The 24,305-nt window shown below is 31.9% G+C and overlaps 3 protein-coding genes across 8 annotated transcripts; all 3 read left to right on the forward strand.

Moving 5' to 3' along the window:
- The first annotated feature begins 231 nt into the window (after window positions 1-231).
- LOC123209636 (ALBINO3-like protein 2, chloroplastic) lies at window positions 232-7,275 on the forward strand. 2 transcript variants are annotated; one of them, XM_044627762.1, is made up of 14 exons: window positions 233-627; window positions 920-1,026; window positions 1,972-2,099; window positions 2,307-2,378; window positions 3,328-3,429; window positions 3,693-3,752; window positions 3,930-3,995; window positions 4,877-4,924; window positions 5,020-5,193; window positions 5,285-5,340; window positions 5,450-5,567; window positions 5,837-5,926; window positions 6,158-6,267; window positions 6,702-7,275. In XM_044627762.1, the coding sequence occupies exons 1-14, from the start codon at window positions 284-286 to the stop codon at window positions 6,880-6,882; spliced, it is 1,656 nt and encodes a 551-aa protein (XP_044483697.1). In that variant the 5' UTR covers window positions 233-283; the 3' UTR covers window positions 6,883-7,275. The 2 variants fall into 2 exon arrangements, with proteins under 2 accessions (XP_044483698.1, XP_044483697.1); XM_044627763.1 differs by lacking the exon at window positions 5,837-5,926 and having other exon boundaries at window positions 232-627.
- A 775-nt stretch (window positions 7,276-8,050) lies between these two features.
- LOC123197256 (flavin mononucleotide hydrolase 1, chloroplatic-like) lies at window positions 8,051-15,287 on the forward strand. Of its 4 annotated transcripts, none has more exons than XR_006497856.1 (7): window positions 8,052-8,371; window positions 10,345-10,420; window positions 11,083-11,134; window positions 11,752-11,866; window positions 13,040-13,110; window positions 13,946-14,136; window positions 14,885-15,020. XR_006497856.1 is itself a non-coding variant. In XM_044611465.1 (7 exons), exons 1-7 carry the CDS (start codon window positions 8,121-8,123, stop codon window positions 15,048-15,050), a joined length of 819 nt encoding a protein of 272 aa, XP_044467400.1. In that variant the 5' UTR covers window positions 8,065-8,120; the 3' UTR covers window positions 15,051-15,287. The 4 variants fall into 4 exon arrangements, 3 of the variants coding, with proteins under 3 accessions (XP_044467413.1, XP_044467400.1, XP_044467422.1); XM_044611465.1 differs by having other exon boundaries at window positions 8,065-8,371; window positions 14,049-14,136; window positions 14,885-15,287; XM_044611487.1 differs by having other exon boundaries at window positions 8,237-8,371; window positions 10,294-10,420; window positions 14,049-14,136; window positions 14,885-15,287.
- Window positions 15,288-18,062: 2,775 nt separating this feature from the next.
- LOC123209649 lies at window positions 18,063-24,035 on the forward strand. Of its 2 annotated transcripts, none has more exons than XM_044627775.1 (6): window positions 18,063-18,217; window positions 19,761-19,861; window positions 19,943-20,020; window positions 20,353-20,424; window positions 21,789-21,886; window positions 22,918-24,035. In XM_044627775.1, exons 1-6 carry the CDS (start codon window positions 18,194-18,196, stop codon window positions 23,508-23,510), a joined length of 966 nt encoding a protein of 321 aa, XP_044483710.1. In that variant the 5' UTR covers window positions 18,063-18,193; the 3' UTR covers window positions 23,511-24,035. The 2 variants fall into 2 exon arrangements, with proteins under 2 accessions (XP_044483710.1, XP_044483711.1); XM_044627776.1 differs by having other exon boundaries at window positions 19,948-20,020.
- Window positions 24,036-24,305: the final 270 nt, after the last annotated feature.

Consider the following 24,305-nt stretch of genomic DNA (forward strand, 5'->3'; position numbering starts at 1 on the left):
CCTTTCTTTTAATGGCAAACAAATCAAAATCGCCTTAATCTTTCACGATATTTTAGTAAACTAAAAGATTTAAAAATATACAAGAACGCCCCTGTTAATTGGTCAACGGTTAAGTAACGGTTCGTCAAACTCAAACAAATAACGGTTCCTTCGTGAGAGCTTGAAGTAATCTTTATTTCTAAAAAGACCCTGAAATTTTATTTAATTACGAAATCCCTTTCATTCCATAAAGTAGTAGTAGTTAGTTAAAACCAAAACGCAAAGCTTAAACCCTATTCCGCTAATGGCAACCCCCAGACTCTTGCTGTCGCATCTCCGTCGCTTCACTCGCTCGCCGTCTCACGCGCCGCCGCTCTATCACTTCCTCCACGCGTCACCTCCTCCACCACTTCCAGAACCGTCACAGTCGTCCTGCTTCCGGCACTCGTCGGCGAGTTCTCGATTCTTTCACTCAGGTTCGGTAGACGACGACTCGCTTGCTGACTCCTTCGCTAATTCGGTGCCGATCCCAACGGACATTGTTAACTTCGGTGATGGAGTGATTGGCGGCGGTGAAGAGTTGATTCTTCCTGTTCGAACTCTGATTTCGGTGCTTGATGCTTATCATAATCTCTCTGGCTTCCCTTGGTAAAGCTGGCTAGCGTAATTTATGTAAATGTATTTCATGTAGTAGAAAATTACAATTTGGTGCCTTAGGTTTAATGTTACAAAACAAGCTATATCCGAAATTTGTCATAAAGCGCTACAAAATTGTAAAATTTTATCATAAACAGGAACTTCTTTGAAAAATTTTTCTATTATTTGTTTATGTATTTATTTATTTAGTTTGAATTCTTTTGTATCTTCCTTCCTTGGCATTTTGAATGAGATTCACTCTTGAGATTTTTGTTTATTTTGTTGGTGTGTAATGAGTTTTCAGGTGGGTAATTATAGCTACTTCAACGTTGGCATTCAGACTTGCAACGATTCCTGTACTTGTTCTGCAACTTAAGAAGATGCAAAAGGTAGGAGAGCTATTTCCTAAATGTGAGTCCTCTTTTCTTTTTCTTCCTTTTAACTTGCAATTTTTTGTAGCTCTAGTTACTTCCGCTTTTTGGGGTTTTTGTTAATACCCATTTGCTAGAGAATAAAAAAATTCGCACATATAATAGTGTAAATTCTGCTTTTCTAGTTCTTTGTTAAAGTTGTGATACCATATACTGATGAGGTGAACCAAAAAGGGCATTTGGATTATGATATGTAATCACTAATTGGTTTGTGGAATTTATAAATTTTGCTGGGATTAGTGGCTTGTTGATAATTAATGAGAGGATTTCAAGTTACACAAACTATAACAAATTAAGTTTGGTTGACACTTATTACCAACTTGAGTGTAGATTGTGGCAGAATATTGTTGTTTTTTTTTTTTTTCGTGTTTGCTTCACCTTGACAGGCATGTTGTATTGTCTGTAAAGCCTGCATCTGATGTGTAGAATATCAACCATGATATGTTTGTTAAAGGATCGGGAATGGGTTTGGGGTCAACAAGTAAAGAGAGAAGGGAGGGATTATTTCTTCCTTGAATTGATGATTTCTTTCAAATATTCATGTACCTTGTGTTCAATGTTGTTTCATTGTCTTTTGTACCATCAATATTGGTAATGGCATTGGTATGCACAATGGCCCATGTACCAGTACAAGATTTCGTTTATATTTCAAAGGCATTCCAATTTTGAGGCTGTGGTACTTATTATTGAATGTGTGATATGTGGAAATATTTATTTTTGTTTTCTAATAAGAATTTGAATTTCAAACTTGCTTTAGAGGTTAAGAGTCATATGTAAAATTAGATATATTAATTTTCTTCATTTATGGTTACAACCAGATCATTCTAATGTATTTTTTCTGGGTAATTTCCCCCTCTTCTCATTGTCATTCATATATTAAATTTGCACTGAATTCCTTTTTGACTCTCACATGCATTTCTCATAGTGCCTCCTCCATTCCCACCATCTTGGTCAGGAAGGAATTTCATTAATCAAATTTCAATTTTTCGGAGGAAAAGAAAAGAAATTGGGTGCCCTTCATTTCTGTGGTTCCTTGCCACCTTCTCAGTTCAGGTGAGACAGCTATATATATCGTGCAAGTAACTTTACGTTTCTTCGCCTTTATCACCATAATTGTTTTCTTTGCCTTTCTTTTCTTCTTAATTATTTTTGTATTTTGATCTGTCTTCTGTAACTTAAAACAATAGTAGCCTAGTATATAGTTTGGTTGAATAAATTTTTGTTCTTATTTATTTTGTTGTGTTTTGTTCAATTCTTTAGGTCCCATGTTTTATCTTAGGTGTGACCACCATTCGGAGAATGTCATTGGATGGTCATCCAGGGTTTGATTCGGTAAGACACTAACATGCATAAATATTTGAACAGATACAAAAATATCTCTGTTGATGGCAACTATAGTAAATATCGTCTTCATCTTTTTATAGATAAAAATAATTGACAGTTGCCTACCCTGTCATTTCCTTTCTTTTGGATAACATATGACTTGATATGTTTCTGAATGATACAATTTGGTCTTGCTTCTTCCAACATGTAGCGTAAATTTGCATAATGATGACCTATGGCAATTACTTGTCTTACTTTTACAGCTATTGTTGTATCTCATCTTATTAGTTTATACCGAACAGAAACATTTTATGATACAAACCCAGAAAACCATTGAATGTTGCTTGGAAACAAATCCAGAAATAAGAGAACTGGCTGGAAATTGCACTCAAAAGGTACTCTTCATTGATCATCAAGAAAGTACAAAAGAAGATGGATTTACATTAGCTTACAAAACCTGGAAATGAAATAAAAATTTGACAGGAGAAAATGGTTAGAAGCTCCTGGCAATTCGAGAGGCATGTACTCTCCTTCAACAGTAGCCAATATCCAAATTCTGCTTATCCTCCATTTTTTTTTCCAGCAGTCCCCTTTATTATCTTCTTTTCTTTAGCCTAACAGTTTTTCCAAACTCACCAACCATATATGGCCATGTGGCCTTACTCGAGTGCTATTAGAATCTCCTTGGATCACCTCTTTTCTTACTTCACTCACTGGTTGCTTCTCTTTGCCCACCATTTTGTGCTTGCATGTGTAGACTTTAGTGATTAGAGCTCTAGCAGTTTACAATTCTTAATTTGGTTGCCAAGTTCTCTGTTGATCATTAATATTCTCACCAATGGAAGAACTCATTTTGCTTTTCATTTCCCCTGCACATGCCTCATATTTTTGTTGAGTATGATGTTATTCTGCTAGAGGAGCATAGAATTTATGATGCTGTCCATGCAATTTATTGCAGGGTGGGACTTTGTGGTTCCAGAATCTGACTGAATTCCCCCATGGTCTTTTAGGCTCCATCTTTCCAATACTGATAGCTGGTCTCCACTACACAAATGTTCAGGTATTTGACTTGGTATCTATCAATGATTAAAGTTTTCAAGTCTGGTTGTCAGTTATTATGTTCCCTCATCTTTCTGAGTATAGTTGTGATGTGGAACATCCCTCACTCCCTATCAAGTTGACTCCTTAATTTTTTTTTTTTTTCAGGAGAGTAAGATTTCTTGGGAAATTGTGAATTACTGTTAACATATTGTGAGAATATATTGCTGGTCATATATTAGTTTGTAACAGTATTTGCTGACATCTTTTAAATATATTTTCCAGCTCTCTTTTAGGAAATCTTCACTTCGGAAAGAAACAGGCCTGCTTGGGTTATTGTCAAAAGTGAGTTGAGAACAGCTTTGTATAGATTTCCAGACTACTATATTACTAGATTTCAAATCTTCTCTGTCCAGATTTTAGTTCGCATTAATTGTGAGAATAATAGTGGTAGATAATTTACACCTGTAATTTTTATACTATACTTAATAGAAATAATTGGAATTATCTTCCTTATTGCAGTATTACAAGATGTATTTGGATGTCTTGACGGTTCCTTTAGTTTTTATTGGCTATTGTATTCCTCAGGTAAATAATCTTCCTTCATTTCTACCTTGAAATTATGCTTCATGACTCAAAATCAGTCTCTCTTTTAGCTTAGCTTGTTTGAAACATTTTATAGTTTATTGAGATCAACAGTGAAATTTATTATTGTTCTTGTATTTGTACACTGATTGTTGAGTTGCATAATAATCAATCATCAAATTTAAATTAATCCTAGATCAGGGATTAGGAAAAGAGTTTTTGTTAGGCTCCCGAGAAATTTAGGGTGTTAGGGTAATTTAGTCCAATTAAGGTGATTTAGGATATTAGGATTTTAATTAAGAATATTATTAGGAATATATTATCAATTAGGAATATCAATATAAGAGGAATTAGTATATTAAGAGTCCAATTTGGAATTAAATTGAGTAATTATAGTTGCCAAGTAGGGTTATGTCTTAATTATATAAATATAGTGTTTTGGGAGGATTGAGGAAGCAATTTTGGGAATCTAATTTCAAGGTAAGGTTGTATTCTTATCTTGGTAGAGCACCAGAGATTTTATCCTTTTATTGAAACCCTTATCTTCTCCTTCAAAAAAAAATTCATTACATTTAGTACCAAAATTCGGGATTCCAATTGTGTAATCCAGGGTTTGCAGCAGTTTTCAACATTTTATAATTGATTTAGAGACCATTCAACCTAAGTGGTTCCTATACGTTACCTCATCCCCTGGCTGTATGGGCGAAAGTCAATACATGAATGCCAGTAATGTCCATAGCCTGTTGAATTTTGAGAACACTGCTATCTAGTTCATTTTGTTTCCTTTTTCTAGTTGCTTGTCTCAGAAAGGCTTCTATTTGACAGGAAATTCCCCTGACCCTGCAAGGAGGTAGAATCACTAATTTGTTTGCTTTGATTTGCAGGGTAGTCTGGTTTATTGGGTTACTAATGGTACATTTAGTGTTATTCAGGTAGTTATTGCCATTCTCTTTCTTTGAAAAAATTTGTTCATCTGTGTAAAATGCTTTAGTTGGTTTAATGTGTGAAATCATAATTAACTTTGCAGCAATTATCCCTCAAACATCCTGCTGTTCTTGCAAAGTTGGGGTTACCAGACAAGGATGCTCCATCAGCATTGGAAGCATCTGAAAAAATTGGCAGTCCTGAAACACATTTGGATTCCTCAGCAAAACAACGCAAAATATCTGTCAAGGACCTTACCCCTAAAGAACTGCTAGCTGTAAGTGGCTAAACTTGGAACCCCGCCAACATTTTTAATGTAAGGGCTGTATTACATGTCTTACATCTTTTGTTGTTTGGATTCTGGACAGCTTTCAGTCAAGTACTTGTCAAAAGGACAAAAAGAAAAAGCAATCCCCTGTTTGCAGTACTTTCTCTTCTTATTTCTCTTTCCTTCTCTCCCCTTTCTGTAAATTTTTTTTAATTAAAACATTGAATAATAACTGTTGCACTAACCGGTTAATTTCTTATGACAGACAGGCGCTTGTTAAGGATCCTGATTACATAGATGCTTTGATACTTATGGGGCAGACTCAACTGCAGAATGGACTGCTAGCGGAGGCTATTGAATATTTGGAGCATGCTATCTCCAAGGTCTGTCAAGTTTAATATAACTATTTCATGTTTTTTCACAATCAGAAGTTTAGTATTGCACATGATATATGGTCATCAGAGAATTTTTGATAAAAGGGTTATGTTATGTTGGAAGGAGCGTATAAAACCCTCATACATTGTGCTTTAGTCGCACCTGCATATTTTTTATCCCAGCTTTTGGTTCTTTCTAATTTGAAAGTATTTTTCTCTGCTCATCAACTTTCCTGGTGTGTCATTTATTAAAAACTGTTTCTTTGACATCCCATCAGCTCTTCAACTCCGGCCCTCCCACAGAAGTTGAAAATATTGATCTTTTAATTGTTGCTTCACAGTGGGCTGGTGTTGCCTATATAAGACAGGTAAAACTCTGTGATGCTTTTGGGATTCTACTCAATACTCTGAACTAATAGCCATGAGCATGACATCTTATTCTCAAAATTATGCTACAATTTAAGTTCAATTTTAGGACCTGGCCATGGGCCGCTGTGAACTTTTTGAGCTGGGTAGGCAGGATTAAAAGTATAGTTACTTGACAAAAGGGCATTCATTCTTTTTCTTCAGTAGTTTCCACTTTTGTCTCTATGTTGCAGGGGAAAATGGCTGAAGGAATTGTACACTTGGAAAGAATTGCTAATTTGAAAGAACCAGAGGAAAAAAAGTCCAAAGCCCATTATTATGATGGATTGGTATTACTTTCAAGGTATGAATACAGAATCATTTCTTAAGCATGGTAGTCTAATCACACATTAAAAACTTAATTTTTTGTATCGTATATCACAGTAATAATAATTTCTGTAATCATTTTGGTAAATATCATAAACACTATAGAAAATTTGAAATTTTTCATATGCATTTCTTCCATGTCATCACTTCTCCAAAAGAATGTATCAGTCCATATAAGTAAAATCATCGATACAGACCAATATGTATTGTTTCATACGAAATGTTCATTGTATCATCCAAATTTTCAATACACTTTAAGATGTTTATTATTTTTCACTTGTATTATATCATATGATATGCGTATTGTATGATACTAATAATTATATTTTAAGTGTTTTTACTTTCCAATTTATCAATATGGTCATTACAATTTATGTCTATTGTTTGGGCACTAACTTCTGGTTATTTCAGTGCTTTATCCAATGTAGGTCGCTTGGCTGAAGCTGCTAAGCATCTGCGTTTAGCTGCCGCTTATAATCCCGAGTATAATGAACTACTGCAACAATGCGAAAATGAACTACAACAACAATGCGAAAATGACAACGGCGATTTTACAAGTGATCTTAGCAGCAGCAGGAGAGGAGATTACTAATTTATTTGTAAAGTGGATAAACCGGTGTTGTAAACTCATCTGCTTGAGGCCACCTACGCAACATATTCATATCCCATAAGTTTCTCAACCATCAAGATTGTAGAGTCTTGCAATAATTCCCAGTCTCATTCCGACAACTCGTGATGAACATTCCAAAGAAGGTTTTGTATAAAAGGAGAATGTTAATTTAATCGCTTCATTTCATATCTTGGTTTGTTTTGCCATTGAATTTCTATTATAGATTGAAATAATAAGCTGTGAATGGTAGAATAGTGCCACTGGGACACTCCAAATTTTGCTGGGATTGAAATTATGAGAATTGTTTCAGACTTGGACCTCAAAGAAGGGGTGGATTCTTTTAATAAGAATAATTTTATTGGGATGTTAATGTCATGAATATTTTGCCAAAAGCATCCTTCAATAATGTTGATTTCCCTAAGCTTCTGCTTAATTCTGATGATCTTCCCAGTATTTTGATGTGTGCATTAATAGTGAGCATTAATTTTTATACTAACAATAATGAAGAATATATTATTATGGATTAAGTATTATTTTATCATATTAATATCAATTTTTAGATCATATGGGTTTATCATTTGTATTACAAATGTAGATTTTTGTTGGGCCAAGATAAAAGTTTAGGTTGGAGATAGAGTCATATTAAATTGAACTTTGATAAGGGATGGTTAGAGCTCAATTAAAATCTAGAATTTTCGATTTATCTGATTACTAAAGAGTTCATTAGTAAAAGAGAAAAATTATCTTAAAAAAGATAAAAAAATTATCAAATAAAATAAATTTATTGGTAAATTCATCGCTAATTAGATGGAAAATTGTTGAATAAGACAAATTTAGTAATGAATTTTTGATTATTTAATCTCAAGTTAGGATGATCTTTATTTGAACTCAAATTCTTCAATCTGAGTCATGATTCAAGTTTAAACATATTCAAATCGAATTCAACCCTCCTTAATATGGCCTTGAAGGTCTTGAAATCAAGAAGGGGTGCAACAGTAAAAAAAAATGCTATTGTCATTCATGATATTATACAATGAAACTAGGGGACGTTTTATAATTTTCTAAAAGTGAGTAAAATAATTAAACAAAATAACAAAAACGACAGGGACTACAATGATAATGCAACATTTTCCCGGGAGTCAAAAATGACAAAGCCAAAACAACGACAGCTTCAGAAATATTACAAATGGCCCCTCATGCCCGCCTTGAGTGCAATCTGAATGGCCGCAGCAGCAGTGTTAGTGCGAGTACCGGCAACACTGATTTCAACAACAGCAATCCCACTAAAACCTCCCTATACAAAACCCATAAGAATTTCTTTAAATCCCAGTTTTAGAAACATTACAAAAAGGCCCCTCATGGCCTCCTTGAGAGGACAAACGCAACAGAGAAAGCTCCCCATATTGCTCTTTGACATCATGGACACAATCGTTCGAGACCCTTTCTATCAGGACGTCCCTGCCTTCTTTGGGTACTCGCTCTTTTGCTTTATTTGTTTATGTTTTTTGTTAGATATTTGAACGCCAAAGTGAACGCGTTTAAGGAGAAAAAAATTGAACTTTCATGATGTAAGCAATGAAAATGAATTAGTGTGAGCAGAGTTGGATTGTTTTTGAAGAATTCTGATCAAATAAAAGGTAAAAGGGAGATTTTTGTCGGTGGGTTATTTCAATAATTCTGATACAATTTCATGTTGAAGAAGTTAATACTTTAGACCATTGAATGAGGATGAAACAGCTTCAGTTTTCATGCTCATTATAGAATTTTGGATTTTTGAATGTTGATGTGAGTTTTGAACGCCAAAGTCAAAGTTTTTATTTGTTTATGTTTTGTTAGAAATTTGAACGCCAAAGTCAAAACCTTTGTGAAGGTAAAAAAGAATTAAACTTTTATGTAAGCAATGAAAATGAATTAGTGTGAGTAGAAATTTGATTGTTTTTGAAGAATTCTGATCAAATAAAGGGTAGAAGAGAGATTTTTTGTTGGTGGGTTATTTCAATAATTCTGATACAGTATCATGTTGAAGAAGTTAATACTTAAGACCATTGCATGAGGATGAAATATTTTCAGTTTTTATGCTCACTATAGAATTTTGGAATTTTCAATGTTGTGAAATTTGAACTCCAAAGTCAAAGCTTTATTTGTTTATGTTTTTGTTAGAAATTTGAACATCAAAGTCAAAGCCTTTCTGAAAGGGAAAAAAATTGCACTTTCATGTAAGCAATGAAAAGGAATTACTATGAGTAGAAATTTGATTGTTTTTGAAGAATTCTGATCAAATTAAGGGCAGAAGAGAGATTATTGTTGGTGGGTTATTTCAATAATTCTGATATAGTGTCATGTTGAAGAAGTTAATACTTAAGACCATTGAATAAGGATGAAATATTTTCAGTTTTCATGGTCATTATAGAATTTTGGATTTTTCAATGTTGATGTGATTATAATCTAAGAAAAGGAAAGCTTCTTGAAGAGTAGATTGTTTGGTTTACAGAATAGGTGCAGACCTTATTTTTAATGTTTACCTTAGCTTTAATGGTAGTTTCTGATAATTTTTTACAACATAGAGGAATAAATGTTTCTTGGGATATTATGGTTGTTTCTATAATGTTGGTATTGTATTGTATAGGAGAAGTTAACATATTGGATGAGGATGACTATTATTTTGGTTAACAGTTGATTTTGATGCAGTTTTTTAAAATTGATTGGTTTCCCTACCATTCCTAATCTTATAATTGAGAATCATGTAATTTAATTGTTTCTGATATTATAACATAAAAAGGCGAGATTCTTGAGTTGTAGATTGTTTGTTTTTGCGATTTCAGTTATGATAGATTTTATAGAACTCAGAAACTAAATGTTTTTAGGAATTTTAGGGGTGTTTTGTGATGATTTTCGCAACTTCTGAAAGGTTCTTGATGAAATGGTGGCTTCTTTCTGCACATCTCTTTGTTAAGATGATCAAAATAACTATTGAGCATAGTTAATGCCCAGAAGTAAATGCTTCCAATCCATAGAAACTCATAAAAATACTATTAATTGTCTTATATGAGGTAGGCTCTTTAGTTAGGGTCTATAAGGTAATCTGATGCATTGATGCGTCTTGGTTTGTGTGAGTTGCTGTGCTTATTCACCAAGAGTCTTGTTAAGGACACATGCTAACATAGCGAAGAAGATAACTGCATTGTTGATGTCTTGTTGGTCATTTTTTTGCCTATTTGTGTTATGATTAGTGAGCTTGCATAAATATTAGATTTTTTTAAATTTATTTTTAAGGTACAGTGTTTTTCCTCTTTGAAAATAAATGATACATCAATCTTAGGAAAATACATTTGGTTGGGAGTTTCCAGAAACAATATTTTTATACTCAGTATGCTTTTCTCTTTATCTTTCCAGTTATTTCCTTATATTATGGTTGCAATAATCAAACTGAGAATTTATGCTCAGAATGCCTATGAAGGAACTAATAGAACAGAAACACCCAACTGCTTGGATTGAATTCGAAAAGGGGCTGATTGATGAGGTATGTTCTACAGTAATGTCCTAGTACTATCTTTCATTCAATTGTAAGAACGCATTTTTCAGTTACGTTTATTTGAGGCATCATCTGTAATGTGTAGAATGTTGATTGATCAATTTTATTAAGTAATTAGGTCAACATGTGCTTGAAATTCAAAAAGTAATAAAAGCATTTTATCTTTCATTCAATTGTAAGAACTCATTTTTCAGTTACATTTATTTGAGGCATCATCTGTAATGTGTAGAATGTTGATTGATCAATTTTATTAAGTAATTAGGTCAACATGTGCTTGAAATTCAAAAAGTAATAAAAGCAATTTATATCCTTTTTATAATTTGAAGTCTAGGATTGCATTGAAACACAAGCTGGATTTGGCATTTAAAATTTGATATGTGGAGTGATCTATTAACTTGTTTGATATGTGGAGTGATCCATCCTCCCAAAAGTTGAGGATCTTGCAACATTATTCCCCTGTATTTTTTTTTTTTTTTTGGGGCTATTTCCCTCTTACTCTTCATCATGTAACTAAATATCTCCCATCTGTTATAAAATCTTCTATTGCTTTCTTAAATTTACATGAATTGATCATCTAAATGAGCTGTTTTTTTTAAGGCTTTTGGTTCCTATCATATGTCCTTATGCTAATGTGTCTTGTCTTATTTCAGATAGAGTTAGCTAGAAATTTCTTTAAAGACGGAAGGTCTTTCGATTTGGAAGGTCGGTGAAATTCTCTTTATGAGCTTTGACAATTTAGTGCCTGCCATGTTAGAGTAGAGAGCATGTTCTAGGTTTTGCCTGAAAATTGTTTTGTTATTCTGAACAAGAAATCATATGCAATTTTTTTTTTAACCTAGTTTTGGTTAAGTAACATTGCAACTTATTTTTGTTATCTTCTTTTGTTGCATGTTATTAATTGCATTGTTTATTAAGATTCTCTTTCAAAACAACTGTTGGTTACATACATGAGCTAAGAAAATATGAATATTTAATAGTAAATTGTTATTTAACTTTTTATCCCACTAAAATTGAACTCTTGTACAATAGCAATTTGTACTGGTTAGTGGTCTATATTCTTATCATTTTGTCTGTATTTTTCTTATGTCATGGAATCATATGGCCTGTCTTCCTTGTTTTTTCCACAAATTAATCAAACTACAAAGTGAAATGCAGTATTTTATTGTGATATTTTGAGAATCAATTGCAGACATTCTGGTTTATCCGTGTTTCTGAATGACTATTCCCAGTATATGCTTATATGCTCTATATTCTCTTTCTTCTGTGGATCTATCCTTCTTTATTTGTAAAATACTAATTTTAACTAAAAATCTCTGCAGGACTTAAAAATTGTATGAAAAGAGGATATTGTTACATAGAAGGTGTTGAAGAATTGCTTTCCGATTTAAAACAAAACAACTATGAGATGCATGCTTTCACTAATTATCCTATCTGGTAAGGTGAACTGGGTTTTAACTTAATGATTTTGGGGTCTTTTGGCCAACCTAAGCACGAAAAAAGAAATTTATGCACCAACTTCTTTCTTTTAACATATATGGTAATACACGTCGTTGCTTAAAATTTTTCTTCATATTGAAGTTACTGGGACGGGTGAGTATCTCACACGTGTATATTTTCTACAACAATAAAACTAGTGCACTTATAATAAGTACCAATTCGAATACCAATGATAATATGTTATTATAGGTGACTTTGAATTAAAAATTAAAAAACACCAATAGGAACCTAGCTCTTATTAAACAAAAATAGATAATAAAAACAGAAAATAAACAATAAAATAAAACTATTTCATTAATCAAAAGATTACAAGGATGAACGAACAATTCAAGGAGTTCAGGGTCTCTCATTCTAGACAATTCAAGGAGTCTAGAGTCTCCCATTTTCTGGTCATTTAGGCATTGGAGACTTCCTTAAATCAACTAAGGTTAGCTGCCCAAATTACAAAATCCTGATATATTTTTTTCCTCCCTTTATTTGAAACCTAAGTATTATTTTTATAATAAAACCTATCCCACAGATTGAGAACAAGTGTGTCAATCCTTACAAACACTCGATCACACAATGACATATCATTATTGGTACCAAAATTTATAGTCATTATAAGTGCACATAGCATTGCTCATACCTTTCGTGTCCATTATTATATCCTCATTCCATACAAAGGATAAGGAATTTCTTTTTTGTCTTCTAAATCAGCTCTGCATCCAGCAAGATGTATCAATTGTATTTTATTATATGCGTTTATAAGGTGCATGAGAACTAAAACTTCCCAAATTGGAAGTGATGAAAACATTCTATAAAAATGGTGGCTAGTGAGATGGAGGAAGCCCTAGCTCTGTAGTGCACATAACCTACTTCTCTAAACCAATTCATTGCCTTCTAATATATAGAGTACATGCATGATACACTTATAGTTGAAACTATATCTAGTATTGTTGAGTTTTAATTTCCCTCAATGGTAGTCTAAAAGCAAATTCAAATCCAAAACATCAGTTTCATCAATACAATTATCAGTACTAACATTTCAATGTTGCATCTCCAGATTTTTCAAGAGCAGATCCCTTGATGGTTCATGGCTCATCATTTTCTTGTAAATTTGTTTTGTAGGTACAGAATAATTGAGGACAAATTAAAAATCTCAACTTACTTATCATGGACATTTTGTTCATGTGCCATAGGTATGTTCACTAGTTTGAAGTTGCTAAATACTATGATCTTGCTTTCTTACCCCACATATTAAATTGGATGTATATGCATGTTTTTCAGTATGTGCTTATTACATGAAAATTTAATCTACCTAGTATCGTGTAATATTTATTGGAAATAAGTTCACAACATCAAGATATGAATCAGCTGCCATTGTCTTCTTTTTTTTTTTTCTCCTTCATTTAATTGTAAGGAGGTTTGAGCAGAATCTGTGAAGTTAATACATGTGTAGTATACTTATCTTTTTTCGAGTACTGATTTTGTCAGATTTTAGCTTTTCTGAATAAATATTTTTGTGCTCATAAAAGCAAATACCACCGTGCCACAGCTTGTGAGGATGAATTTAGGCTTGAGATTTATTTTGACCAATAATTTGCAGGGCAGTTAAGCCATGTAAGTTGAATAACAGCCATAAAATGTGCACTTATAATGAGTAACATATGATTAAGTATTGTTTTATCATTAATTTAAAATTATCCAATCACATAATAACACATCATCATTAGTTCTCAAATTGGTACTCATTACAAGTGCACATAGTTTTATTATTTGGTGAAATGGAGCTTGTTCTGAGCTGTCAAACCCCCTGACTGAAGATGTAAGAGGTTTCTGTTTCAAATTATGCTACAATAATTTAGCAGTGAGCCATCAGTTGTTTCCAAACTAGAGGGTAGCCAGTTATTTTTGGTTGATCTCTTACTTCAAGATTGGATCAGTGGTGCAAAATATCCTGTATTATCATCATGATTTTCTCCTATTTTAGTTAACTAGTTAATTAACCTTTTGAGTGCCATGTGACTGATTTAGAGTCTTCTTCTGCAAACATTGTTCACTGGAGGAGGATATATGTTGTGGACATCAGCACAGCCTGGTCCATGTGGGCAGTGATATATTTTTCGCCTTCTTTCAGGAAAGAGAAAGCCTGATCCTGATTTTTATTTGGAAGTCGTGAGGCATTTGAAGGTTGATCCACGAGATTGTGTTTTCATTGATGACAGGTATCCTTTTATTGTATGCACAATGAATTATTGCTTTGATTGAATTTCGGGATGAGAACAACTCGCAGTATCAAACTGTCACATTTTTTCTATTAAAGGGATCATTTTTTTTTTCTATTAAAGAGATTGAACTCTTAAATTTTCCTATTAAAAGAACTTAATTTTCAAAATTTCTTATAAGAAGAACCAAACTTTCAAGAGTTTTTATTAAAGGTATCGAACAAACACTATTAAAATTGTTTATTTTGCTTTGTTTTGAAAGCAATGTTATTAATTTAATACCTTCAATAGGATAATATAAAAGTTTGACCTTTCAATAGAAAATTTTCAAAATTCAGTTTGTTCAATAGAAAAACCAAAGTTTGATCCCTTCAATAGAAAAAATGTAATAGTCCGATACCTCCAAATGTTGTTATCTGATATAATTGCTTTACAGGTCTTCTATTCTAGTTGCTGCTAGATTTTTCCTGCCAAAACGTGGGCCAAGATCACTAGTTCTTGACTTGTTAATTGGATTATTTCAAAACCCTAGATTTTGTAAAATCTGTCAAATGATCTGCACAATATATTGATATTGCTTGATCTGACTTTTAGAAGACATGAATGTTACTATATTTGGTATCAAACAGGGATCACGTAATCAGCTTAACTTGCATGTTTTCATAGAAAGAGATTCAGTGTTTGTGTTAATTTCCTACATTTTGAGCCCCACTTCACTTTCTAATTTATTGCCTTGGACCAACACCAGGTTAAAAAATGTGGAGGCTGCAATCAAAGTTGGAATAGTCGGTCTGCAATTCAAGGGTGCTGATTTTCTGCGTCATGATCTCTCCCAAATGGGAATCAACTTTTCAACAAACGAATTTCATACAAGTCAGAACCAATCTCAGATCACCAAAGAACAGGGAGCGTAATTTCTAAATTCTTATTCTCCATTCTATCTAATTCTTGTGGATGGTTTTATCCTACTTTAGACCTGTCTCCTGTTCATAATTGTTTTGTTTCGTCTATGTTTCTCAATTTGGAGTAAAAAGGTCTACATTTATCAGTATTACAGACATTTTCGTTTCTTTTCACTGAACCTTCGAAAGATAAATGGCTTTGATTTATCCAAATTGTAAATCAAATACCAATCCTTGCCTTTTGCATCAGCTTCTCCAGCTTCAGTGAATTTGTTTTCATGCCATTTTAGCTGGTAAAGATTCTTGTGATTTTGCATGAGTTCTATTCAACTTCAAACTGTATAGTTCAGGCTGTGTCTTGAAGCATCTGAAAAGAAACAGAACAACATTATCCATAGGAAGAAATCCAGGAAACAGTTTCTGAAACTTGAAGAACTCTCTAGTGTTTCCTTGTTTGTGATTTGCGAATTTTGCGGAATTTAGAAGGCTGAACAGAACTGTTTAATCGGCGATGTCACTGTTACAGGATAGGTAACAATACTAGAACATGAAACTTATAATCATTAGAGGTGGATCTGAACCAAACCAGTTTGGGTTTGATCCATGTTTGACTCAAATAAACCGAATTCGAGTTAAAACTTTAGTTTGATAACTCAACTCAAATTAGAGAGTTTATAGGCATTTGTTCATTGAGACTTTTTTTTTTTTGCCGATTCCTCTTCACCATCTTCTCAGGGGATTCTTTTTCCTTTTTTGTTATGATTCTTTTTCTTTTCCTTCCAAGGCTCTTATTCTTCTTCTTTTCCTTGGCGACAATGTATACCTTTATCATTCAAGCCAATTTGAGTCAATGTTTTGTATTTGAATTAAGTTCAAGTTGACGTTTATTCAAGCTTGACTCAACTTAGAGATATCCCCAATAATCATATAATTTCTATATTAAAAGAGTGTTACAACCCATTTCATTGTAAATTATTATTTAATATTACAAGTATGATGATCTAGGTTTAAGTGTTAAAAAAAATAAAAACCCTTATACATCACACTATTGATAATTTTTTTAATAATTTTTATTACCTATTAAACTAAAGAAAGTAATATTAATAATTAAAAAATTATCAAATAACCATTTAATCTTCTGAATCAAATATACCTTAAGTGTGAGAGAAAATAAAGGTATTAAAAAGGGTTGGCATGATGTATTTTAAACATGAAAGTCAAATCGTATATATTATTTGTATAGAATATCATATCATATGACATATCTTTTTAAGAATAATAATAATAATAAATGTTAAAATATTTTTATTCACGTTATTATTTTGAAAAATATTATAAATATTTTGGAAGTTGTAAAATTATTTAGATACAATTTTATCACATCATTACCTTTAAAAAAGAGTTTTATATTAGTAAAATTATTGATACATATTGTATCATAAGAGACGTTTATTGTATTATATTAATTTTTTATAAGATATATATTATATTATATAATATATGATACTGATAACCATGCTTTCAAATAACATTGCCCTCTGGACATACTTGGCGAGAAAACTTATTAGGAGTTACTATTTTCATTAAACCTAAACAAACTCAAACTAAATATTTTCATTAAAAAACGTGTACAATATGTTTTTATTAGAAAGCCAAAGGACTATTTTTGTTCTCAAAATCACATCTCCAAAATTTGAAAACTTAAAATCTCATTGATAGACCAACTGTTATTAGAATTTTTTATTAGATGTTTTGATAAAATCGTTATTTTATTATTAAAAAATATAAAATTTATTATTTTTCCCTCTAAGTTTTAAGAACTAACAACTTTATCTTTTTTTAAAGTTTTTTAATTTTTAAAATTAACATTCTCTCCCCCCAAAACTTAGCGTTTATTTTTCAAATAATTTCCGACCACCAACAATAATGCTTTAATCCACCATCTTTGACCACAAAATCTTCACTTTTCAACACAAGAAGACATGACAAAGATGCTTTTCAATGAAGACTTGTCTTTGTTAATTCTTTTGGAATGATGAAGAAGAGTCTTTTGGAAGCTCCGGAGAGATAAAGGGTGACTAGAGATTCATCAGTTGAAGTATCATCTCCGATGGTTGGAAAACCTTTGAAAAATAAATTCTAGGTTTTAGAAAGAAAAATATTATCTTTGAAATTTAAAAAACTTTAAGTATAGATAAAATTATTAGTTTTTAAAGTTATGGAAGAAAAATATAATAAATTTTATATTTTTAATATTATTAATAAAATGATAATTGTATCTTTATTTTTTAATAAAAATTAACACATAGATGAAACTTCGAGTTTTTAAAGGGTGATAGTCCTTTGGCCTTATTAGAAATTCAAACTAATTGAATCAATTTAATCTTGTTCATCGTAGTTACCATTCTTTAATAAGAATATACCAAATATCACATGTTAAAATTTTCATAGCTGTCCCTATAACATTTCTGATGCGCGGTCTTGAAGATTGCAACTACAAATTTTAATAGCATATTGCTTGTTATATATATATATATATATATATATATATATATATATATATATCAATAAAATTATATATACTAATTTTTGATATACAATTTATATACACAGATGAGATATTATCATGTGATTTGATGTTTCTTTATTATATGATGACATATGTTTTAAAATCACCTAATTACATGATGGCATATCATTGTATATATGAATTATGTATAAAAAATGGGTACACATAACATTACTCTATATATATATATATAGACAAATCAAACCAACTCGAAATTTTCACATATTTTTTACAAATTAATAAGGGAGAACAATGATTTTTCACCCCTTTTTGGTTTTAATGATATATTTTCACTATTGAATTTTGTATAAACGTTAAAAAATCTTTTTTAAAATTTGAGGGTGAAAAGGTTTGTAAACAAAAAAGTGGGAGTTAGAAAGATTGTTAATATAAATGTTTGAAAATATAATGAAAAAAAATTACCCTGGTAATAAAAGAAACAAAAATAATACTAATAATAATAAAAAAATTACAGGAAGAAATACATATCAGATTCTTGCAGTTGTTGATCTCCATCTCTTTTTATCTCTCGTCTTCAACGATTCATGATCTTTGCTTTCACTGTTCTTTCTACTTCTCCCTTAAAATGAGCATGACCCAGTTCGCCATGGTAACTTTTCATCTTCTTTTTCTCAATTTTGGTTACTGTTTTAACGTTCTCTGCCTTCAATTTATGCCTCTTTCAATTCGTATACAAGCCTAATTGGTTATTAATCAACTGGGTATTTTTGTTTCTGCGTTTGATTTTAAATGATTGGGTTGTTGAAGGTTGAATTAAAAAAAAAAAATTGGGCTTTTAATTTTTAACATAAAGTTGTTCCTTGTGAACTCAGTTAAAAACATATTTTGGTTACCGTATTCTCATTCTTTGCCGTCAATTATTTCTCTTTCAATGCTTTACAAACTTAATGGATGATTATGCGATTTTGTTTTTAGTTTATAATTTTGATTTTGAATGATGGGGTTGTTGAAAGTAAAATTTTTTTTATTGAATTTTTTTTTTTTTTTTAAATTCTGAATACAAAGTTGTTCCTTGTGAATTTAGTTAGAAGCATAATTGATCATTTTCTAAGATGGGGTTTGATGAAGTTGACTTTTTCATTATAAATATCAGTTTCTTAATTCTTAACATAAACTGGTTCTTAGTTACAGTTTAGAATAGCTGTTGTTATCAGGAGAATATCATGTCTATCAATTCAAATACAAACATAATTGATGGTATGTCAAGTGGGTGTGTTTAGTTTCTGTTGTTTATGTTGTATGACTGGGTTGTTGGCGTTGAATTTATCATTAAAAAGTTCAATTTTTTAATTCTTAGCCATTGTTTAAGGAAAATATTATGATTATATCAATTCAGATGAATATATAATGGACGATCAACAAGGTGCTTTAGTTTTTTTAGTTTCTGTTGGTGGATTTGCATGGTGAATTATTGAATTTGAATTAATAATGATCAAGTTTAAATTTTTTTTAAAAATAATTTACTTAAATTTCTTACTGTTTAGTGCAGCTTTTTTTTTTAATGACAACTGGGTATTTTAAGTTTCTACTGTCGAATTTTAATGGTGGACTGTTGAAGTTGAATTTATCATTTTAAAGTTCAGTATTTCAATTCTTAGCATAAAGTAGTTTTTAGTTTAGTTATTGTTTTAGGGAAAACTTTAATGGATTAGGTGTTGGTTAGGAAAACCCACTGGGATTGTTTCATCAATGATGTTAATTCTAATGAATAAGAAGAATTTGATGGAGCATTTATGATTGATTAAATCTTCTCTTCTTTCTTTAATATTGGTGTCTTGCATTAGTACTTCAGCTTTAAGGAATGGCTAGAAATTTTATGAAATTCCAAACAAATCAGTGTTTTATTATCTTCAATTTTTAGTGTGTTAGGCCAAACATAAACGGAGTTAGTGATGTTTTCAGGTGCTTTTGATTGGCCAAACTTTTGCTACTGGTTCTAGGACTAGGGTTTTGTGTGTTTTCTCCATACCTATCTTATGAGAAACTACAGATGGGTTTGATCAAATGTCGAATTAAGTGGGTTTATTTGTTTTGTTTTCTTTTGTTTGAGTTTTATTTAAGTAAAGTGTGAGTGGTGCACATGATCTTTTCCCAATTTTATTACTCCATACATATTGATGATGAACTTGCAGGTGGAGGAGTTAGCTTTCCTTGTGAAGGACAATCTTCCATGTAAGCATCTTGTACTTTCAATGGAAGAAGCCTTGGTTAACTTCCTTCAGGATGATAATAGGTAAAAAATGTTTTATGTTAAGATATCTTGAAGGTTGTTAGCTTATGTAAATACTTTCCTAATAATACGATTTAATTGCAGCACAGATGGGGTCCTTGAGTTGGAACCAATGAACTCCTACAGTCGTCTGCTCTTGCATAGATTGGCAGATATATTTGGGTAGTTCTCTTATTCCTTTTTCTGCCCCTCCCCTTCTTCATACCCTTATTTACCCTAACCTTATGAGTTTCCCGAGTTCAAATCTAAAGACTGTTATCAGATTTTGCACCCTTTGGAGTTAAAAAACTTGAGAGAAATTACATCCCAAGTGACTATCCTAATGGGAATAGAACCCTTAGAGGACTACTGCAGGGCATTTCTTTAATTCCTATTTGTTGCTAAATTCTTTCATATAGGCATTATGTTCTAAATTGAAAATTTATTTGATTACAGAATTACTTATTAATTTTAAGCCTTTCATTGACATAATGAGCTCTTTCCTGATAATGCAGATTTGCCCATGAATCTGTTGGTGAAGGAGATGATCGACACTTGATTTTAGAGCGATCTCATGAGACTTCAATGTATGTGAAGAAACATGATGCCATACCTAAGATTTGTTACATTATATATTCACTTTTGCATCTGTCCTTATATCTTGTGTTGTATTTTGTTGCTGCATAAATAATCCTGAAAGCACATATAAAATATGTACTGAGGTGATGCTGTGGATCATGTTGTTGGCATTCATCCTCATATATGAAGCTTAAATAGCTGGACTTCACCAATAATAATACTAAGATGCAGCAACATGGCTCTTAGTTATTGTAGATTGTTGTGGCATATTGAAACATGGTGCTAAACTGTGTGAGCATAAACTTGATGACTTGAGAGAACCATTCAAATATGCTTTCTGATTCCAAATACTGTAGTTTTAGTGTTCAAATCTAATAGACAACAGTACTTCAATGATGAGTGTGAGACTTAAAAAACAAAAGTGAATCTGTTAATATGTTGAAATTAATTCCTAGTGAATCCACTTAATTAGAGCAGGTACCACAGGAAGATTTATAGGTTTTTAATTTCTGTTACAAATTTTCTATTTTGAGAAAATCTGTGTATTGCTCTACTCTCATTTAATTTAATTTGGCGTTTTGTGATGTTTAGAGTATATATTTGATGATTTCACTATAGTAAACAGATTATCTATCCTCTTTATAGTTTCAGCTGGAGTCGATTTTTTGTCACATTTCCAAATCTTATCGTGATGAACCTGCACGGATGATTTTTCCTTTTTGATTTCTATGCCTTTTAGGAGTTTTACTTGATCTTATCTTTCTATGGAATACTGAGTTTGACATCAGTTGCTACTTGTTCTGAATGCAAACATCTTTTGTGTCCCTCTTATGATCACTCGACTTAACAAATTTGATTTAGAATGTTGGGATTTTGTTATAACAACAACATTGCCCTAGTACCAGTTAATGTTGCACGTATATTTTCGATATATCAATGAAAAAAGAGATAGCAACATTTGGAGGTATCGAACTATCACATTTTTTCTATCAAAGGGATTAAACTTTGTTTTTTTCTATTGAAGAGATTGAATTTTGAAAATTTCCTATTAAAATGACTGAATTTTTAGATTTTCTTACTAATTACCTTGCTTCCAAAATAAACAATCATAATTGTGCTTATTCGATACCTTTAATAAAAAATACTAAAAGTTTAGTCTTTCTATAGAAAAGTTTGAAAGTTTGATTCTTTCAATAGGAAAATCAAAAAGTTTGGTCGATTCAATAGAATAAAACAAAGTTTAACTGCTTTAATAGAAAACTGTAATAGTTCAATTTCTCCAAGTGTTGTTATCCCTTCAAAAAATTGTTGGAATTTAGATATTTGGAATTTTCTTCATATGTGCATCGATGTCTTTGTTCTTGGATTGCAGACCTTCCATTCTTGTTAGTGATATCTTGTGGCAGTATGGAGAGCCTCAGCCTGTTACAACATCACACCAATTGTTGAGGAGGAAAGAGGCTCCACCAGGTATAGTTTTTTGCGTCCTTTTAATTATAAAATTTGCTTATGCTAATGGCATTCCATCATAAAAATGGAATTGGGCATTAGGGTACTTTTGACACTTTTAATTATAGTAAATGATATTAGCAATTTCTTTTTCGTTGTATTTTTGGTCTCCTATTACGACATATAATATCTCTGTTATCTATAAAATATTATGTACGAAAAAAATATTTGAATTGCTATGTATGTTTGAGATGGATGGTTGGAAATCAACAAAACTATATGCACTTATAATGAATACCAATTTGGATACTAATATTAATTTGTCACCACATGATTGGGCGATTTTAAATTAAGAATAAAATAACATCCAATTATATAGTAATATATCATCATTGTTTCCTAAATTAGTACTAATTATAAATTGTATATTAGCATTGCTTGTAGGAAATATGCCTTGTTGAGGTCATGTAGGAAGCAAAGGCATTATAGCTGATTGCTAAAGTCTTCGAAAGAGTATTGTTAAACTTGAGCTATATCTGTCAAAGCATCATCAAGAAGTTTTCTATTTGTTGATAAAAAACATGGATGGTTAAACTTGTCATGGACTTTTTAACCTTTGAACACATAGGAATGTTTGGATCATGTCAGAAAATTTCCGTTTCAGTTGTCTTACACTAAAACATTAGGATACTAGAATCATTTCTGAAACCCAACCATCCGAACAATCTTGGAGACACTTGCTATAAAGTGGGAATGTTTTATTCATCTATAACCCAAATGATATTTTTCTCTGAAATTGATTAAAAAGGAACTTTATAGTAGGAGATAGAGAGAGATCCGATTGTTGGACTACTTAGATGCAGCCATTTTGAGGATTAGAATTTTTATTCTCACTAGAAAATATCTTTTATTATATTGAAATATTTTAAATTACCTTTTCCTTATTTATTGCCATGATTAAGTTTGTTGAATATTGTTTTCCTTTCTTTCTTAACTAAATGCAAAATAGATGCTGATTACTCTTGAGAATAAAGAAGTTGTGTTTGTCTCAGTGTTGAGCTCTCAATCTCCCTCTGTTGAACATACCTTCGAGGAGAGAGAAGCTGCATATTTGGCTGCCCGGGAACGAATTTTTTCAACGGATGTGGGAGCAGTAAGAGAACCTGTTAGGCAGAAGCCACGAAATGTTCCTGACGCTGCTCGGCGAATGATTGCACATGCATTGGGCCAAAAAGTGAAAACACGTACTCAACCCGATGTCACTAAAGACGATAAAGAATCTGCACAATTAGCCAATGAAGTTAACACCCAGAACAATGATAAAGCCAGACCCAATTCAAGTTCAGAAACTTATCAAGAAACCACTTCCTCACCAGGACGAAATACCAACTTTCGTGGTAAACCAAAGGGCAATCTCCAAAAATGTAGAACACCATCACAAAGTGATAGAACTACAACTCAGGAACCAGCTGAAATGCGTTGCACCAATGGCAGAGAGTCTCAACATGGAAGAAGTAAAACCAGTGTCAGCAAAGAGTACTCCAAGGCAGAACATTTGGGAGCTGCAAAGAGAATGTTTGCTCAAGCCCTGGGTTTACACTCAGCCAAAGATGGTTTCCATTTGAAATGCAATGAGACCAAGTAACTTGAAATCAATCATTGTGCACACCAATGAAAATTTCAAAAGACTTTCACTGATATTTACTGGCTGAGGGGAATGAAAAGGAAAGAATTAAAGCTCCAAGTGTACTCTTTTGGTTGCTTGCATCTTCCGTGATAAGCTTGTGGGCATTTTTGTAGCCAAAGCTTGTTAAAGCCAACCCCAAAATGAGCCAGCTTCTCCCAGTGTCATCATAGTACTGGCGCAATAACATTATCCAAATAGCTATAGATGTTAGAGAATGGTAACATGTACCAATCATCCTTTATGTATCATTGAAGTGTATACAGTTCATTGTTTTTCAGAACTAATTTTAGATTGAATGTTAAAGTTAACATGCATCGTAGATCATGGAAATGCTGTTAGCGTCTGTAATGTTATCTTTCATTTTGTTCTTGGTGAGAGTATGATTCCCCTTGTTTATTGTATGTGTGAAAGAACTGTAATGTACTTATAATTATGTTTGTACTTCAAATGTTATATTATGTGGTCACATGATCTTAGGCAGAATGACGTTTTTTCACCTTTTGAGTTTGCCCATTTGTCAACTTATTTGTTAAATCTGTCAATAAAATCTGTTATAGACCTGGAAGATTTTTTGAGAGATTTTAAAGCAGTCCGGGACACGCACTTCTGTTACTGTCAACAAGGCTTGTATCTGGAACGTAAACTGGATTTGTTGCTGTGTTTGTAAAATTAAGAAAATATTGTACTCAACTATTTATATATATAAAAGAGATATTCGAACTAATTAAGATTCAGGGATTCCAATTTTTACTT

This window comes from Mangifera indica, chromosome 2, assembly GCF_011075055.1.
Source record: "Mangifera indica cultivar Alphonso chromosome 2, CATAS_Mindica_2.1, whole genome shotgun sequence".
In the NCBI taxonomy this organism is placed as follows: Eukaryota; Viridiplantae; Streptophyta; class Magnoliopsida; order Sapindales; family Anacardiaceae; genus Mangifera; species Mangifera indica.